Source organism: Oryzias melastigma, linkage group LG15 (genome assembly GCF_002922805.2).
Source record: "Oryzias melastigma strain HK-1 linkage group LG15, ASM292280v2, whole genome shotgun sequence".
Classification (NCBI taxonomy): domain Eukaryota; kingdom Metazoa; phylum Chordata; class Actinopteri; order Beloniformes; family Adrianichthyidae; genus Oryzias; species Oryzias melastigma.
In genome coordinates this window covers 8956044-8976839 of record NC_050526.1, presented here as the reverse complement: position 1 = coordinate 8976839, position 20796 = coordinate 8956044, and the positions used below count along the sequence as shown (strand labels likewise).

General features: G+C 38.7%; 1 protein-coding gene across 8 annotated transcripts in view; it reads left to right on the top strand.

Annotated features, from left to right (window-relative positions):
* col13a1 (collagen, type XIII, alpha 1) overlaps positions 1-20796 on the top strand; it is a 140801-nt gene that overhangs the window by 71583 nt on the left and 48422 nt on the right. For all 8 annotated transcript variants that reach the window (XM_024296974.2, XM_024296973.2, XM_024296976.2 and 5 more), the window contains exons 5-10: positions 7282-7317; positions 8925-8951; positions 14532-14582; positions 18591-18626; positions 19938-19964; positions 20226-20252. In XM_024296974.2, the coding sequence (XP_024152742.1) occupies positions 7282-7317; positions 8925-8951; positions 14532-14582; positions 18591-18626; positions 19938-19964; positions 20226-20252 (204 nt within the window). The remainder of the gene's footprint in view (positions 1-7281; positions 7318-8924; positions 8952-14531; positions 14583-18590; positions 18627-19937; positions 19965-20225; positions 20253-20796) is intronic.

Below are 20796 nucleotides of genomic sequence, written 5' to 3'. Positions count from 1 at the left end.
CAAGATAACATCAGGCCATTAATAACAATAAAATAAAATTATCTGGCGGGCCGGATCCGATCCCCGGGCCTTGACTTTGACACATATGCTTTAGACCTATTATTATTATTTATCTTTATGAGGTTTATTGAGAACAGTTTCTCACTTACAACAACGACTAATAACATCTAAGTTTACACAATAATAGCTGCTGCTTTCCTTTTGGCTTTTGACAACTTTCAGAAATCTTTAAGCTGTGAGAGTCTGTTCAGTATCATGAACATGCTGAAGTTTGGTATAAACCCAAGTGGAAATTCACACCCAATGGGAGAATAAGCTATAGCAGTGCATACAATATGTTTTTTTTTTTTTTGACTCTGTGAGAGCTGAGAGAAGATGACCAGAACATTTCATTTAGTCTGAGTATTACAAAAAGTGGATTGCTAGCTCAGTAGAATTGAATGATGGAGAGATGTTTATCACACATATTCTTAACAGACACAACTTTTGAGATGTAGAAATGTTACTTATAAAAACAACCATAACTTACACGATTTAAACAGTAGAATATGTCTATATCTCCCAAAGGTGTCCCAGTGCTGCAGTGAGGTCTGTAGTTGTGTGCAAAAAAACAGAAACAAAACAAAAGACAGTAAAACCCCTCACACCCTCCCTATTAACACATACAACCCATGACCCCCCACACACTGGATACCTATAAAAACAACTTGTAAATGAAACACAAAATAATCTTAAGTATCTCTGTCTCAGTGGAAATCACTACCAGTGACGTGTCTAAACAAATTCTTGGGTTTAGGGGTTTAAAAACGAAATCCTCTATTTAGAAATTGATGCTAAACAACTGCACTTGACTTGCTGCCTCTAATTCTATTAGGCGAATTGTCTGTCTCACCTAGTGTTTTTAAAGCGCATAGCAGAGTCACAAACTGGCATCAGTGCAGTCAGACAGATGGTAAGAGATAAGAAAATTATGTAATTAAAAAAATAATAATTTTATGATGATGAAAGACCAAAAAATACAGCCAATGCGTCAGCTGCAACTACAGTCAGCAAGTGAGACGTTGGAGAGGCGGGGCTACAGCTTTTAATTTTAAAAAGTATATTCATTTTATGTTATTTATGCATTGTTTAGCTATATTTTGCAGGTGAGGCTCTACAGATGCCTTCCCTGACTGCATGTCTCTGTAGTACCCTTATGTCAATGTAGTTGTGCTGGAATATATCAACGAGTAAAAGAGTATCAAATAAGTATTACTTTAGTAAATAAATACCACAGAAGATAATTTGTTCTGTGTGTTTGTGGTGTGCAGAATAAATAAGAACCGCAGCTTCAAACATGTTCCAGTTGAGACAGTATCAAACAGGTTTGTAAAAGTTCTCAGTTCAAGTCATAAGGATGTACTATTCAAAACCTACTTTTACTTTGTAAAGGCTACAAATAATAATGTTTTTCAGTTTGATGAAGCACTCAGGTTTAAATTAAAGCCCGATTTGGAAAAACCAATTGGTCCCCGAGAACAATCAGAACCTTGGATTGAGCTTAAACCGACCGATCGGAAGCCAGCTTTAAACTGGCCAATCAGGAGCCAGCTTTAAACCGACAAATCAGGAGCCAGCTTTAAAGCGACCAATAAGGAGCCCGCTTTAAACCAGCCAATCAGGAGCCAGTTTTAAACCGACCAATCAGGAGCCAGCTTTAAACCGACATATCAGAAGCCAGCTTTAAACTGGCCAATCAGGAGCCAGCTTTAAACCGACCAATAAGGAGCCCGCTTCAAACCAGCATATCAGGAGCCAGTTTTAAACCGACCAATCAGGAGCCAGCTTTAAACTGACCAATGAGAAGCTAGTTTAAAACCGACCAAACAGGAGCCGGCTTTAAACTGGCCTATCAGGAGCCAGCTTTAAACCGGCCAATCAGGAGCCAGCTTTAAACCGGCCAATCAGAAGCCAGCTTTAAACCGACCAATCAGGACTCAGCTTTAAACCGACCAATCAGGACTCAGCTTTAAACAGACCAATCAGGAGCCGGCTTTAAACCGGCCAATCAGGAGCCAGCTTTAAACCGGCCAATCAGGAGCCGGCTTTAAACCGACCAATCAGGAGCCGGCTTTAAACCGGCCAATCAGGAGCCAGCTTTAAACCGACCAATCAGGATCCAGCTTTAAACAGACCAATCAGGACTCAGCTTTAAACGGACCAATCAGGAGCCAGCTCTAAACCGACCAATCAGGGCTAAGCTTCAAACCAGTTAGTCTTAACCATTGGGCCGCGGCCCATTCTTGGTCTTCGAGCGCCCCCTAGTGGCCACTGAAAAAAGTTATGTCCTGAACCTTTTGGGCCGCGAGGGCTGCGCGACCTGAATCCATGTTACTCCCACTTGGTGGAAGTTATATTTATTTATTAAAAATGTTTATAAGGTCCTTTTAATGCTGCTGTTATAAGTTGGATGTCATAGTTTCGCACTGATCAATTGAAATTAATCTTTGAATTTAATAAAAGGGGGAAGATGAAATTTGATTTGACGGGTGCAAGGCAGCAGCCAGAGCGCCGCGGTGGAGAGGTAGAGCGAATCGAACCTGTCTGCTATTACAAATCCCAGATGGAGGAAACAGATTATTATTTTATTATGTTATTGGGTCCAACACGAGTTTTCTATAACAACTACCATTGTCAAAGAATCGCAGAAACTCAGCATTTCTCCGCAAAAGTCCCGCCCTTCCTCTGCCGAGCAACAGAGTCGACAGACACGCCCCCACATGTGTGCGTACCTGAAATCCAGCTGGATCAAACATGTCACCAGGGGTGAAAGTAAACCGGAACGCTCCGGTTCCGGTAAAAGAATTGGAGGCGGAGCACCGCTCCGGCGGGAGAGATCAGCTGAGCGGCCGGTTTTCACCGTATCACTCATGACAAAAGCTGCGGTCACTCTTATTCTCGTTCCCGGGCCATCTCATTCCGGATCCATCCGCTTCACTGGTTAACATTCTGCGTGTCTCCAATTCATCGCCACCCAAAGCGATCTAATCTAATCTGATCCCAATCTACCGTACAACAGTCATGGATGACGACGCACCTTCGTGACTCTTTTTCCCTTCTGACTTTTTAAAGAGAGGCGCGCTCTTTTTTATGATTACTCTAGTCTTTTCTACTTTTTTCTCTTTCCCCGCCCCGCGGGCGCGCACGTGGAAGGACGGAGATGTGCTGTGCGTAAAGGCGCACGTGGAAAGGTGGAGATGTACTGTGCGTAAAGGCGCACGTGGAAGGACAGAGATGTGCTGTGCGTAAAGGCGCACGCGGAAAGGTGGGGATATGCTGTGATATGCTGTGCAGGTGGGGGTGCTTTGAGCGAAATTGCTGGCGCTCACATGACAGGTATGAGCTATGTACGCACACTGGGTGGGGGGAGGGGGCGCTAAGCGCGTGCAGGTGCGGAGCGGTCTTGTTCAGCAGAACATGAATGGATTATGAGACTAGATCAGAGATCTCCAACCTGAGGCTCTGGAGCCACATGCAGCTCTTTCCCTCCTCCATTGTGGCTGTTTGGGTCTGAAGAAAAAAACAATTTGAATAAATGATGGTTTTGTAGCATTGGTTCATTTACTTTAATTATTTACATTTTGTTCTGCTTAGATTCAGTGGCGCCTCCAGAAATGTTTCCTTGGGGGTGGCCACTGGGGGACCACTTTAAATTTTGGGGGTGGCACACCAAAACATGACCTATATTTTCTAAAGTCATTCTACTAAACAACCTGTAGAAAAATATCAGAACATCAGACCAAAAAAAAAACTCAACAAGAAAATAATGTGCAAACTCACTTACACTTATTACAATTAAAAAAAAACTGCGACCGACAATAAGATTTAGGCTCTTAAAGCAGCTAGCTACAAGCTAGCAAAACAATGCAGCTACGTGCATCTTGACCGCACATTTTACGTGTTTCCAACATGAATTTCCATCAGTTTTTGTGCTGGTTGAACGTAAATATGTTTGATTAACATCCATCATGTTTTAAAACACCAAACATTAATAAAAACATTCATAGAACCAAACTAGCATGCTATTTGTGAGTTGTTAGCACCCACTTTAGCACATAGTTCACGGTTTCCAGCCTGATTTCTCTCTATTAAAATGCGATTCCTCTCCTGTGATGATTCCTCAGTCTGACATTCCCCCCGTATGTTACGTGATTTTCAATCCAGGATATATCGTTAGGTGATTCTCAGCCAGGGGCGGCAGATTGCCCCGCCCCTCTCTCTGGGATTTTACTCATTAGTTACTCAGTACTTGAGTAGGTTTTTATCCAAGTATTTTTTTACTCTTACTCAAGTAATTATTTGGATGCCTACTCTCTACTTGAACTTGAGTACTATTTTGGTAAAGTAACAATATTTTTACTTGAGTAAAATGTTTGAATACTCTATCCACCTCTGTTCATAAGACTCAGATTATGATGATGTCATCTTTAACATCATTTCCACTACAATGACAATACAATGTTGGTTGCTGACTGTGAATTCTTTAGGATTGATTGTAAATGTAGAAGTGTGTGATCTTGAGTTAAGGTGCATTCACACCGAATGTGATTCACGCTGCAGAGGCTGCTCTAATGCTGATCAATGGTACAGGCGCGCTCTGATGCGAATTGAAGCCCCACAGCAGGATTTGACGGATGGATATAATTTCCCGGAGGGCCGGGTCCGGCCCCCGGGCCTTGACTTTGACACTTGTGATCACTAGGGAAAAATGTTAACTGAACTCAACAACCTTAATTAAGATAATGTTAAGTTTTATCATCAGACCAGCTTTAATGAAACGCTCTCTAACTCACATTAAGGAATTTTTTTTTATTGATCATAACCGATGCATCTAAAAATGTATTTTTTCCCCACATTACTGATATTTAATGAATTAATTGTGACCTAAATGTGTCCTTTTCTTTTATAATTGCATTTCATTATTTCTTTAATGAGTTTCATAAAGGGCTGCACGGTGGCGCAGTGGTTAGCGCTCTTGCCTCACAGCGAGAAGGTCCCGGTTCGGCCCTGCGACAGACTGGCGACCTGTCCAGGGTGTACCCCGCCTTCGCCCATCAGTAGCCGGGATAGGCTCCGGCACCCCGCGACCCCGAAAGGGAAGAAGCGGACAAGAAAATGGATGGATGGATGGAGTTTCATAAACCTGTGTGATTTTTTTTATTTGTTTTTATTTTGTATTGTCCACAAGTTATGCTTGAAATTAACCAGATCAATCATTCAGTCAGTCAATCAAACTTTTTGGTAAATAATTAAATTCTGTATTCTGCTCACCTATCATTGACAAACTGCAGCACCAACAAATGGACTTGCTTTTTTTCCAACACCTAGAGTTGTGTTCTCTTATGCTATGTTCACAACAGGAGTGTGACACACATTCCTGAACGTGCATTTAGTCCATGGTGTTCACACTGGATAGGCAGGGAGGGGCTTCTTCTTTTCTGCTGTTTACTGGCGTTTGTTCATCACCTGCAGTTGGAAGAGTCCTGCCAAAGGGCCAAAGTGGAACAAATCTCACAAATCTTACTCCAGGATTTTTCTTTCACAGCTCTATTCCGATATATGAAAGACTTCCAGGCGGGCACAAACCACAATTATTAGTTAGTTTCATCTTCCAACTTTGAAACGGTTGGCACTTCTGTGGAGGAAAAAGGAGGCTATCTATACGTCGATACCAAATCCAAGCCCCTGATTGGTCAAAGTTCAACCTGATCTAGCTTTCATTTGTCGTTCAGTGGCTAGACATATTTTACATAGAGGCCAACAACAGTCTTTCAAATGTGTGTAGCTGTGTGTAAACATGCGACTTTTGAACCCAGCGGCTCTACCGGTGCATGTGTTTACATGGACTTTTCATTGGAAATGGCAGCTTGCGTTGCTGAAGTTTATGTTAACGAAGCTTCACAGGCAGATCAATCCGTCCACACACAACAACTCGTCCCTGATACAAATAAAAAAATAAATATCTAGTTTATCTCTACATAGTTTATACAAGACCGTCTAAACGTGTGTTGAAGTTGTAGCGTTAGCTGGTGCGTTATACGCTAACGGTATACTGCATGATTAGCTTACAGGTCTGGACTCTTCATGCGGTTTGATTGTAGGAATGCCGCCGGCTCTGAGATTTAGGCTCTTGGTCAATCCTCTTTGATACATGCTGAGGTTATCAAACAGTCATCTGTGAAGTGGAGCTCACAAAGAGCTGCTGGCGGGTCTGTCGTGCTCCTGAAGATAAAATCCAAACACTTCTGATGTGCTGGCTCTGCTTTTGAAAGTTTAAGCAAACACCTAAACCTCTCACACCTAAATGAGCTACATGAGCCACTTCTTTACAGATTACAACTCTTTGCTGATGATCACCGTATGCTCCGCAGAGAAAGTGGACGTGTGTTCGTTGTAGCCCGGGGGCGGAGCTTGCAGCACAGATTCTTCCTGAAGGGGGCGGTTCACATTGTGCTGATGTCAGCACGATACGACCCGCTCGTTTTCGTGGGTGGGAGGGGCTGCTGCTGATAGCGCAGGTTTTTAGAGGATTACTGAATGGATCAAAATACCACTTTAGGATTCTTTATAGAGAGGAATGAACAGTATAATACACTTAAAACCTCAAAAAGTAGAATTTTTTCAGCTGTCTTGTTCTTCACTCCTTGATGACTTAATGTATTTCCAGCTACCAAAAAAAAAAACATGTTTTTGCCTAGTAGATGATAAATGAAGGTCATTTTGAAGCTAGAGTGAGTTACTGAGAGTTCGAATGGAGAGGAAAACTCCTCCTTTTCTTCCTCTAATTCCAAAAAGTCTAACATACAACGCCCTGTTTACTGTTCAGTAGAGGGTTAGGGTTCAGAACAACACAGCTTAGCTCTACAGCTAATGAAAGACGCCAGCTCTAAAAACTAACAAGGAATCAGCTTTGCTTTAGCATGTCAGACGTCTGCAGAGTGAAAGAACGATTGCATTAAAGGAGGTTTCTCTCACAGTGAAATGTTGACACAAGCATGGCACGTTCTAACTAATCTAACTATGGTCGTGTTTCTTAAAGGGATACTATGACATAAGAGTATATCTGTGCTCACACATAAACTAATGTCAGTTTGCATTGGAGTCCGTTTAAAAATCTCTGAAATATTGGTGCTGTGACTTTGAAATGACAGAAGTTGTGTAACTCTGAGTGTCACAGTGTCCCTTCAAGAGGTCATGTCATTCTTTGAGCTCTCTCACTTTTGAATCTGCGTTGGTCAATAGGGGGACAAAGGAAGCATGGGAATTCCTGGAAGAATGGTGAGTCCAAGTGGCTGTTGCTTTCAGATGTCACAGAAACATTCAAGCATTCAGCACCTCAGCGATTCTGCACAGAGCTTTTATTGTTTTAAATACACCTGATTCATCTTCACTAACATGTCGGACACTTTTGGCCTTACATACAGTAAATAGTTGTCACCATTTTGATTTGTTTTGAAAACAAAATCAGTCTTTTTTCCTGTGAATCCCTAAGAAATTACCTAGTATTAGTATCATAACAAGTATTATGTAAAATATACTCTAAAAATTGCTCTAATAATTTGTACTTTAAAACTGTCTTTGTGGCAATTCTTGACTTTTTGAGTAAAACCCCACCTTCTTTTTTCACAGATATTGATCATGATATTACACAGTTATTACACAGTTATTCCATGATGAACATGAAACCGTCCTAAAAGTCAATTCAGAGTTTTAAAGTTTGTCATTTTTTGATTAGGATCAAACATTTTTGTGTTCTTTAACAAAATATCAAAGTATCATCAAAGTATCCATCAAAGTGAATTTTTTCTCATATTTATTATTTTCATTATTATTTCACTTTGGTTTTTAACAATTTTACTACTATTGATACTATTGAATATCCTGTTTTTTAGTTAAAATTATTGAAATGTCCAGGTTACCAGCACTTGTTATGTTTTTATTTTAGTAGTAAGTTTTTTTGTTGTTGTTGTTTTTTTTTTTTTTTTCTTTTTTTTACCATGGGTTGATTTAAAGCAGTGTTTCCCAACCCTGGTCCTCAGGGCACACTGTCCGGCATTTTTTTAATCCAACCCTGCTCAAACACACCTGCGTTTGATGACCGTCATCATCAGGCTTCTGCTGAGCCTGATGATGAGCTGAATCAGGTGTGCATAAGCAGGACAACATGGAAAACATGCAGGACAGTGTGCCCCGAGGACCAGGGTTGGGAAACACAGATTTAAAGTATGAGTGTTGCACTCTCCAGGAAGCACTTCTAATTTCATTGTACCTGAGACGAATTAAGATATCTATCTAGAGGCAAAAAACATCAAATAAAATAAAATCAAAACTGAGTAAAATCTCTAAAAACCAGGAGAATGTAATGATTATTTTAAATGTATTTAATTTTTATGTATTTTATAATAAATATAAATGTATTTTAAATTACATTTTTAATTTTTAATTATCATTATTATTATTTAAACCTACAATTGATCTAAAAAATCTAAAACAAAAATGCTGTAAACAGCCGATGTGAGAGGCAAACTCAACGGTGAGCTCAGAAACACTCACAGGGATTTTTGAGATTTACTTTTAAATAAATAACAAATCCGTCATTATTCCTAAAATATTAAAGCTTTTCTAATTTCCTGGATAAGTCCATAGATGACTTCACTATTAAGCCAATCTGACAGCCTTCATATGTCAATAAAATACACCGTAGAACTTGCAGCGGTTTTCTGCTTAACCTCCACATTGATACCTTCCCAACATCCCATCACTTGTCCTGAGGATGCTGCATGCCCCAAACCCTCTCCATGTCTAACCCTGGTTCCTCTCTTGTGTTTCTTTCTCCTCCCTTCACACCTCTTGCATGTGACTGTGTCTGCTGTGACTGATCCCAGGGCTTAAAAGGACAAGCAGGGGAGAAGGTAAGTTTAGTAGCTTATACTATTTGCAGGATCACATCAAAATGTCATGTAGTACATGTCAACAGCATCTTCATTCTGTTCATCCTCGCCTTCACCTGGTTCTCTTTCAGACTAAAGTCCATTTAGTTGAGCTTTATAAACATGCAAAGCAAACCGCGGTGTGTAGAAGTTGTGTGCACACTGTGTACAGGTAGTCCATGATTTATGTCCAGACTCGGGTCTTTATTTTTAAACAGTACTTGGGTCACCCTGTAAATGGTTTCCCACCCTGGTTGGATTACCTGATCCCTTTAGTCTGTGGAAACACAATAGCAACTATTTGTCACATAAGTATCTGAAAGCTCTAATTTAAGACTCCCCAAAGAAAGTGGAGACACATTTATAGAGATGAATTCTTCCCGAGGTTTTCCAGAACAGCCTTAAATGAACACAGTTATATTTATGGATTTGATCATGTTGTTGTTGTTGTTGTTGGTGTGTGGTCCAAGAGCAATATCTCAGGTCTTTGGCAGGCTAAAATGATGGTTTGTATGATATGATGACAGATTTGTTTTTAAATCTGTCCAGTTGGGACAGAACACACAGCAGAAGTTTGAGGCTTCTGTATATATAGACGTCACGGCTTAAAGATGAGGCGACATTCGAAAAGAGCGATGTGCCACACTTTATGGACAGAAAAATTTAATCATCACTCATAACAGAAAGAATCAATGGAGGGATTTTTGTGTCACTGTATTAGAAACAAAAGTCACAGTTGTGGGATCAAAATGTTCTAAATTGCAAAAAAAAGTGTAAAGTGTTGAAAATCCAAATTCTTCATTTTAAAATAAAAACATGCTAAATAATTTGCTTTCAAAAATGTCAGCAGGGTGGCACAAACTTTACACGGAACAAAAAAGGTATCAACACAAAGTCAAAGATGGGGAGAAAATCAGAGATGAGACACTACGTATCTAAAAACATTTGTGCTGCACTCACAAAAATATAGTCTAAAAGCAACAAAAAAGTTTGCAGATGCAAACATATTTTGAAAGCAAAAAAAAAAGTTTGCTAACTTAAAAATATTTTTGAAAACAAAAACAGTTTGCTATTAAAAAATTATTTTTGAAGAAAAAAAGTTTGCAGATGCAAAAATATTTTTTGAAAACAGAAAAAAAAGTTGGAAAAAGAAAAAATAACTTTCGAAAACCAAAAAAAAGTTGGCTAAGTCAAAAATATTTTGAAAGCAAAAAAGTTTGTAATTGGAAACAAAAATTTTGAAAACAAAAAAATAGCAAATGCAAAAATGCTTTTTGAACGGATAAAAATTATGCAAACGTGATAAAAAAAATTGAAAGCTAAAGGATAAAAGTTTGGAAGTGAAAAAATAATGAAAAAAATAAAGTTGAAAGCAAATAAAGAATATTTTTATTTTCAAATTGTGAATTTTTATTTCTAACATTTTACATTTTGTTTGCAATTTAGAAAATGCTGATCTCAAAACTGTTAGCTTTGCTTACAATATGTTGGCACAAAAATCCCTCCATAAAATGCAAATGATGAGGTTTGGTGCAAGGCAAGAATTTTAAATTTAACTTCATGTGAAAAAACTGATTTTTCACATGAAGTACTGTACGTGACTTTATGGTATCAATAGTCTGTTTAAGCAATAATACATGATTCAGCATTTTGAAACATTATTGCTAAATATTGATAAATCTTTAACATGCTGTAACTTTTTAACCATGAACACGATCAACGTAATCCCAGTAGATTCTGAAGGAGAAAAGCGGCGTGAGCTCACGGCGCTTTTCTCCTTCAGAATCTACTGGAATGATCGTGTTCATGGTTAAAAAGTTACAGCAAATCAAAGAGCATAAACACTGGAGCTCCGGTGTGAAAGGGTTAAAAATGTTCTTTTACATTTTCAAGTCAAATAAAAATAAAAAAAACATGTAATTTTCTACTCTATAAAAACTGAAATATTAGATCAATTTAATGTATGAGTTGAATAAACCATCAGAATGGTGTCACTTTGACAGCTGAAAGCTCCCACACTGCAGTCTACCTCTAAATGTTTGGTGTTCGCCATCGAACAAGCATAGATACTAAAAATAAGCTTTATTTTAATTACAAATCTGGATCAAGTTTAACATTTCTGAACATTACTGAGTATGAATAATAAGTTTCTGAACCAAAACATTCACCAATAACTGGACATAGTGCTGACCGTCTTATCATTAGTGGTATTTAGAATATTATATATTAGTTTAATAAACCTTAATGCCTCATGACCTGCAAATTACTGGGTGAACCAATTGGCCCACAGGCTGGGATAGGCTCCAGCATCTCTGTGACCTCAAAAGAGTGGATGGATTATTGCCTTATGATTTCTAATAACAAATAATGTCTTGTGGCATCTTCTAAATGACTGGTTAGTCAAAACAAAATCCGTTTTAGCGTTCAGCTCCATCATTTACAGTACAAAGAGATAAAGATGTGCTGTGAGTCCCAGAGTCGCTGCTGTGGTTGACAGGATGGAGGGAAACAGTCTAGTTGGCTGTAAAGGGCTTATAAGTCAAATATCTAGAAGGAAACCGCAAAGAAAACATGAAACAGAGGTTTTCCAGAGCTCTTTACTCCTCGAGACCTCTGTGGGTTTTGTTGGAAAGAGTTTAGGGCCAGACGCTGGTCAGCTCAGTTGTTACAGATATGCAAAGACTTTACAGGACACAAGGAAAAAACAGCAGATATTTGAGAGGAAAATGTAATTGAAAAGGAAAGGAGATGTAGTTTGTCTGCTCTCATTTGGTGGTCTTTTGTTTATATCACGTGACAAGAGCTTTCTTGAACTTTTACTAGTCACCTTGACCTCTCTCCTGTCGTCAAGTCAAACTAATCAAGTCTGCATGAGAACATCTGCAGATCTCCACCGAAGCAGCAGAAAAAAAAGAAAATGTCCCGGGTATCATCTCTTTTCACATTTTTACATCGGCCTTCATGTATTGGGTTGCAGAAACAGTCGTATACTTGAACATATTTCTGGACGTGTTTTTGGTGTCGTATGGATATCTGGTCCTGTCAGAAATGTTCTGGTTTTAGGTTTCCTCCTCGAAGCCGATTGGAGAGACGGCTGGAAACCGGAGTCGGGCCTGTTTGGGTTTGCTGGTTTATGGGGTTTGAAGAGCGGACCAGACGGGTTGTCGCGGTGCAAATGAAGTGCTGTTTGCCAAAAACAAAAGCCCACAGACACGGTTCTGTTTGGACCACAGCACAGTTGACAGGAGGAATGAATTGTGAGGTGAAATCCTGATAGAAGATCTGTAACCTGAAAAGTGATACAAACGTTCAACTCAGTGAGTGCAAAAGTTAGACTGTGCAAGCTAAAGAAAATCTAGTTACCTTTCATACATAGAATTATGAATTACTCCTTTATAAAATATTTAAAAAGACAGTAACTGATATCAGCTGGAGACAGGTTGTCTGAAAGCAGGTTTTAGCTTTGACCAATGGTTTGTTGTCATGAAACACAAAGTATTAATGATCTAAAAGTTGATCATTATGATATTCTAATTCAGTGAAATATCTAATAAATGTAATGTGTTAAATTGTGCTCAGCGAGTGACTTCAGCTCTGAGTTTCCTGCCTCCTGGTGTCTGATGAGCAGCTGAGGTCTCGTAAAGCTCTGCAGGTTCAGGCGCGAGCACGTTCATGTCCTGGGCTGATGGGGCCGATGGGGCCGATGGGGCCGATGGGGCAGGTGTTATCTGTGGCATGACCTCATGAAAGGGACTTTATTTGTGTTTGTGCTTCAGTTTACGACAGAGGAAAAAACGACAAATTCATCCAAGTCAACGAAGGACTCCTTTTTGGGTTTAGAATCTGTAGTTAATCTGGTTTAAGAGAATTGTGTCAAATAATAAAAACAGGAAAAAAGATTTCCCAAAAAGAGGTTTTAATAAGCAGTGAGGAAGAAAGGAAGCGTCTGTTTCCTTTGCTGGTACTGAAAGCATATCTTCTCATTTGAACTAAAAAAGCTGCAGATATTATCGTGTCAGTTCAACATTTTCCTGCTTTTTCTTTAATAAATGTTCATGCTTTAAGTTTGGTCAAAGCATTTTTTAACAGAACCAGAACTCATGTGTAGGTTTGTGTGACAGTGTTCAGAAAAAATAAAATAAATGAAAAGTTACGAGGAGATTGTTCACTCTCACTGTAGAATGGAACACAGTATGGTTTGATTTGACTCCACATTCACGGTTAAGGAAGTGATACTTTGATATCTCTATCGATCTCTCTCTAGATATCTCTCTTCATCTCTCTATATACATCTTTCTCTCTCTCTCTCTCTATCTATCTTGTAGACAACTTCAAAATGTAGTGATATCTCGTGTATTATTTCCCAGTCCATACCGCATTGATTCTGTTGACCGGCATCATTTACATTTACACAGAAATCCTGATGTTTATCAGTGGTAAATAAGAACTGATTAGTGTTTTTAAAAGTCTTTTTTCACACATTTTGTGACCTTTATTAACCACGTGAAACCCCTTGAGATCTTTTTCATGTGTGACCTTTCCTCAGCAGCACACGTCATAAATAAAGTTACAGTATAAAACTTATATAAAACAACATGGATTTTTACTATATAAAGAGCGGACCAGACTATAAAAAGCTCAGGTGCAACAAAGTGACTTAGTGATTTTAAAGGCATGTGTTCCAGAGTCTCTTTAAAGATGAACAACATTAGCTTTCACTGATCAGTCTCAGACTCTCAGAAGGCATGGTCCCCTTGGTTGTTCTGTTAATGGTTTTGCTTAAATTACTTTGGATTTGCCATGATAAAACAGTGACAAAACTGAAATGAGTAAAAGGAAAGAAAGAACGTCTGACAGGTAAAGTAAGCAATGACATGAACTCCTGACATTATTGTGTAATCACTGCAAAAGCAACATGTTCAGGTTTCACTGGTTAAACTGAGTTAAGAATATAAAGATTCAAACCATTAAACTCAAGTCTAAAATGATCAGTTTGTTTTAATTTAAAATGTAATTTTATTTAATCTCACTGTTGTGACAATTGCTGTATTTATACCTATAGAATATATTTATATTCTTTGCTTCATATCATTGTTTCTTATGAACTTGGCTCTAGAAATAAACTAGGATGAAGACTAGTTTCAAACGTCGAGTCTTGCCTTTCAAACGACCCATAAAAGCTGCTTTGGAGAAAGAGGAAACTAAAACTCGGAGTCCCGACTTCCATCAACCTGCTAACTTTGCATTCTCCATGGCTTGAATTCCCAGCTGGCCAGCATGTTAGCAGTTTGCTCATTTGCTGCAAGTTTGACCTCTAACCCTTCAGATTGTCTGCAGGTTGCCTCAGTGAACAACTGCCAGCAGCTGATTGAAAGCAGCGCTCATGTCTCTGTGAATCATTTCTGTCAGATGAATATTACTTTGTTACAGCTGCTTACCAACAGGGACAGGCTCTGCTGGTATAATGTTTTCCTTTGAGAAATCTCTGTAGGTGATGGCTAAACATGATGGCTGAAATAGTCCTCTAATCTCAACCATTTTTTAATCTTCTTTTATTTTTAGGGATCCCCAGGTGAGCCAGGCCTATCGATTATTGGACCCCGAGGACCGCCTGTAAGTGTCTTTGTCTTAGAAACTCCTTACAGACTTTAATTTTACCAGACTTGTACATTGTAAGAAACAAACTGGAGAATTAGTTTGTTCAAAGTCTAAAACAGGAGTGGGCAAACGGTTTGACTCGTGGGCCACAAAGGTTTTCTAAAATTAGACACCAGGAGTGGATGATTGGAGGTTGTGGTGATCTACCTGCTAAATAATATGGAATCTGAACGAAAACATGCTTTAATTTAGATTGAAAATGAATATTTAACATTTAAAATAGAACATTTTTTGGAGCTTTTATTTCAAAACTGCAGATTTTGCTCTCACTTTGGAGCCATTTTCACCAATGGGTTGATATCTTGCAGGGAAAAACACAAGTTTAAAGGAATGCTGCATTCATGTGCTTTTAGAAAAATGACTCTTACTCGGAAAGGACACGAACATCAGTACAACAACTAATCTTCCACCACCAAATGAGTGCAGAAAGCTTTGTGTGACTAGACAATGTTCAGTGCATTTGTAGTGCACCATCCATGGCAGGAGCGTCAAACTCAATCACACCAGGGGTCAAAATCCAAAAGACACCTCAGGTCACGGGTCGTACAGGATAAACATTTATTAAACACACTAAAACTACATTTTTAAAACTTTAAAAACATAACTTTTTAACGTAATTATGAACTTGATATATAGCATTACCTGTGATAATGCTAGTGTGAATGCTGTAAACTGAATTTGGCTGCTGAAGATGCTGAAATACATAGCTAAAAACGCTGGAGTTGATAACCAGATACAATATTAGCTACATGCCAAATTAGCCTAAAAAACAAACAAAAAAAAAATAGGTTAGCCAAAACAGCTAGCATTTAGCTGAAATATTAGCTGAACTCCAAAATAGCCTAAAAATCTTAGTAAATGCCAAAATTCTCCAAAAAGCTAGCAGAATATCTATTTTTAAACTTTAAAACTGTAACTTTTTAACATAATTATAAATAATACAAAGGCACAAATATTACTCCAGAATAAATCAACTTAAACCTTAAATAAGTTTTAATATTTTACTCTCTAATGTGTAATGTTGTCAAAATTATACAAGTTAGAAATAAGTGAAAGATAACATCGGGCCATTAATAACAATAAAATAATCTAGGGCAGGGGTCCCCAAACTTTTTCTTGTGAGGGCCGGCGCCACATTCTGGTTTTCTTCTCTGATGTGGGGCACTTTGTAACTAAAAAAGAAGTGTAAATATTGTAGGATCTGTCTAAACGTAAACATTTAAAGGTTTAGAAAAAGCCGCACAAAACTAGACAAGAGCACAGAGTGCAGAAATAACAATTCACTTTATGTAGGTCTCGACTGCATGGCCACACTGCAAAAAAGAAAAAAAAGAAATCATGCATCTCTGATAGTGTTCAGGGGGCGGGCCAAGTGTGGAGGAGGGCCTGATCCGGCCCGCGGGCCGTAGTTTGAGGACCCCTGATCTAGAGGGTCGGATAGAATTACCCAGAGGGCCGTATCCAGCCCACGGTCCTTGACTTTGACACTTGTGATCTATGGGGAGACGCCAAAATCACTGGAAAGAAAAACATTACTAAGGATCATCAACATTATCTATTCCAATCTGGTGGGCCAGATTAAATATCTTAATGCGCCGCATATGGCCCCCGGGCCGTAGTTTGCCCACCCCAGTCTAAAATTTGGGTTTATTTCTCTAGAGAAGTCAATATAATTTCAACTTCACATTGGAACCAGCAGGTATCTTATGTTTGGAACGGCAGGGGGTTCACTCAGTCCAGTTCTCATATACAGTCATTAATCAGTATAAACTGATAACACGTCCCTGTAGACACTGAGAGCTGAAGATCAACATATTATTCTTGGTCTTTATGAGGAGCATGTTTGGTGTAGTCAATATACAGAATAGACCAGGCCTGCTCAGGTTTAGGGCTGTGGATCAATACTTCTGTGCCGATTCAGTTCACTAATCAAGATCAACGATGCACAAAATGTACCACAATTCTTACAATTTAATCTAAATACGTCTATATGTGTGTCTTTCACACTTGACTGAATCATTACATCTGTAATAATTACAGATTTTGGAAGAAATAAATAGAATTCAAGAGAACTTCCACAAAGGTTTATCAACAAACCTGAACACCATTAATGCTTTTTATGAAAATGTTGTTCCTTAATAGTTTTAACTCTCATGACTGAAACACTTTTTTTGTATAATCATCATTGCCTCACGTTTCATTTTCAAGATAAACTGATGGATTTAACCATTAAACCAGTGTAGAAAAAAAAAAAAACACTTTAGCAGCCAGCTCAAGTCAAGCACACATCTGTTTTAGTAATTGATGATTATTGTGATCTATGTGCCCGGACTCCCTGCATGGTTACGGGCAGTTCTAATGAAAGACAAGCTGCAGAGAAACTCTGCACAGTAGGAGCCAAGACCTGCAGTCAGAGCAGCAGTCAGTCAGACGGCCGCAGAAGCGAGCTCAGCTCCTTGTGTCCGAGCGGCTGCAGTCATCACTCCGAGACGCAACAAGGAGCCTTTCTCAACACTCAGCTGAAATGAGGAAAAGCTACAGCTTGACAAGGACATGTTTTGGCGTCTTCATTACGTGGTCACTGTATTCGCCAGATGTGTTGATGTTTGTCACCAAAGTTTAAACCTGGTTTGTGAACTATACAAAAACTGTAGAGAAATAATAGTCGTATGATGATGAAAGTGTGATATTATCCTTATATTAGTAGTGTGGAACTCTCATTTACTGGAAGCAAAATTAAAGCTTTGCCAAACTCTTTTATAGTTATCTGTATCTGTTATCCATTAGCCCTAAATTAAAAGATGGGATTACTGTGTGAATGCTTAGTCATCATTCACACTATAGTGATTCTCCTGCTCTTTTCCGAACGTTTTTCGGCAGATAAAAACTCAGCAATTTCAGCAATCTGTTCAGCTTGTCCAGGAAATTACTGTTTGTATTTTTGTATTCATAAACTTTATAGTTTTTAAAATATTAAGCTAAATATGCCCCACAGGAAATTAATGAGAAAGTCTTCACATTTCAAGTATATTAGTAACAAACCTTTAAAAATATTCATGGGCTATGTTTTAATCTTTTATTGTAATTAAAAATAGCTAATATTTTAGCCACATGCTAATGTTTTTAGCTAATTTGTTATCTACAGGGGTTTTTATGCTAATTTAGAGCTTAGCTTCTTTTTTAGCAACATCCTAACGTTTTTGACTAATTTAGTTTACTGAGGAATTTTAGGCTATTTTGGAGTTTAGCTAATATTTAAGCAACAAGCTATTTTGGCTAATTTGGAATCAATTTTTGGGGGGGTAATTTGGAGCTTAGCACAAATTTAAGCAGCACGCTAACATTTTTGCTAATTTGGCATGCATTAGGGATTTTTAGGCAATTTTACAAGAAATTTGTCAGAAATTCACGTCAGTTTCAGCGCTGTTTCATAGTTCTTTTACAAATTTCCAGTCTTTTAGCAAATTTAACATTTTGGAATTAGCTTTTCCGCGACCCCGAAAGGGAAGAAGCGGTCAGGAAAATGGATGGATGGATGGATGGAATTAGCTTTTGCATTTTCAGGAAATCCCTTCAAAGTAAATGACGCCAATACTTTCAGCAAAAAGCTTTACCATCCTCAGCGACTACTTTCAGCAAAAAGCATTCACACTATTCACATTATTGCTGGTAATGCAACTTTTTTAGTTAATTTTGAAAGGCAACAGTTGAACTCCTTCACCTTTTTACCAGCTACATCTTTACTCGATCAGAACTTGTTTTCATCCTCCAATCGTTTTCCCCTGAGCTTAGACATATTATTGGAGAATGTGTTAGTATCGCTGCTAATGTCAAACTTGGTTTCATTTGTTACCAAGTGTCTCACTGAAGGAGAGCACTGTATCTGATTTCACTGCCCTGGCTTCAGCTCGTCTCTCTGCCAGACTCTAGGAGCTACAACGCTGTTTTTCTTTTTCCCTTCAGGGACAACCTGGCACAAGAGGATTTCCAGGTTTTCCAGTAAGTCACGGCCACGCTGTGTACCAGACGCCAGTAAATGATCGAAGGCTGATTTATGTTCCATCTGGGTGTTTTACATTTGCATCATTGTTTTGTACATATACTGCGTTTGGCAGTAATCTCTATTATGTTTTAGTATCTCAACATTTAAGGATGAAGTTTATTTTCTGATTTTACTTTAAGACCATAAGCTTTCTTTCTCTTTTTTTCAAAGAGCATGCTGCTCACAACTGTTTTACTTTTGTTAGGCTGCGCTGTATTGTCTGAGATGCAGCTCTTATTTTCTCAGCATTGCATTACTTATTCTGATGGGGAAACATCCTTCAAAGATTGACAGCTGCGTTCTTTTGAATGTGTGGGAAGAACGACAATGAACTCTGCATTGCTGAAAGTCAAGTTTCAATAGTTCACCACTGATTTCTTTTTGCATCGTCTGAACATCTCAGACCAACAAACCATCAAAGCTTCTGCTTTTTACCCAGACAAACACCAATCAAGTATATCATTGATAAGAAACCTTTATTATCTGCTTTCTTCCTTTATTATAAGTGCACATATGCATTGTATTTACCAGCGATCCCACAAAACCCGTCTTACTGTGTTACACCATTGAACCAAACTGAGGAACGTGAATTGTTGCATCTCTACTGAATACCAGTATGTTTACATTGACAGTATCAAATACATGTTGTGCTAAATTTATGACGGACTTATTATTTACTGTTTTGCTTAGTAAAAGCCAACTGAATGTTTTTTTATACTCATTAGCAAATAAAACCATATTTTTTCCAAAAATATGGTTAAAATATGGTCAAATAATCAATATCAAATGGTGACAGAAAAGTTGAGCTTTGAACAGAGTCATGAGGGAAGAAGTGAACCGTGCATCCCTAGTATTTACTGAGGTTTATGACGTACAGCAGCAGGTTGTTTTTCTATTATTAACTTTAAGATTTGAGGGAGTTTACATTGTCTTGTACATACCAGTTTATGTATTTATGCCTTTTATTTACTGTAAATCACTACTTCTGATCACTTAAGTCAGGAGTGTCCAAATCCAGTCCTCGAGGGTCAAGGTCCTGCATGTTTTCCAACCAAGCTGCCGTCGGTTTCCTTCCTTATTGGCTAAACACACCTGATCAGGTGATCAGCAGCAGATAAGGCAGCATTTAAGGAAAACCAGCAGGAGGCCGGCCCTCGAGGCCTGACTTTAGACACTCCTGGCTTAAGTGTTACCAAAGAAAACTACTGGGGATGTTGATTCCTGATCCTTACTGGTACTAAAGCATCCTCTTCTTTGTTTATACTTAGGGTCCCATTGGGTTGGATGGCAAGCCTGTGAGTTTTCTTTCATTTACATCTAAAAGTTAAATAAATAAAATAAATAAAAGTGGTAGCATGAACTTTCCTTCAGTTCTTCACTGCATGAGCACTGCTAAAAAATCTGCATAGTTACAGTATGTCTTCATTAGTGTCGTTGATGTTTCTTTTTAGAATGTCTTAATCTTGATTAAAGTTACAAAGGATTGAAGCTTTTCTGCAAAGTTTCTTTACATTTCTGATTGATTGATTTCTGTCGTCGTTGACATCTCCATGCAGGGCCAGAACGGGCCGAGGGGAGACACAGTAAGTATTCTTAAATCATGTCCTGCATGTTGTGGCACTACGAAACCATTACCGCCGTGGTAAAACCTGCTTTACAGCCGTCACTTTTGCTGCCCGCTTACTTTGTGTCTGGAGGGAACTTAGGAAAACAGAGTGGGTTCTAGCTGTATGCGTGAACAGCTGAATGCAGGAGAAAGTCGGACAGATGGGAGCCGTTAGCCACACTCCTGTTTTCAGTCTGTGTTAGTATGACTAAGAAATCAGAGGAGCACTGAGGGGTTCTACCCTGGGCTTGTGAAGGCCTGATAACACTAAACACCTTTTAGCATCAGAATGAGGTATTTTCAAAGCATTCGACCCTGTAGTCGACAACAGTGGACATTATGATGCAGGTAAAGCAGGACTAACTACTGGGAGACTGCAGAGAATCTATGATTAAAATCAAAGATGTGATTTGAAAACATTTCAGTTATTAAGGTGCAGGTGTACTGTGTCCTTCATTTGCCTCTGATTCTGTGGATTACAAATGTGATTCAGTGTGATCAGTAGGAGATCCATTAAATGC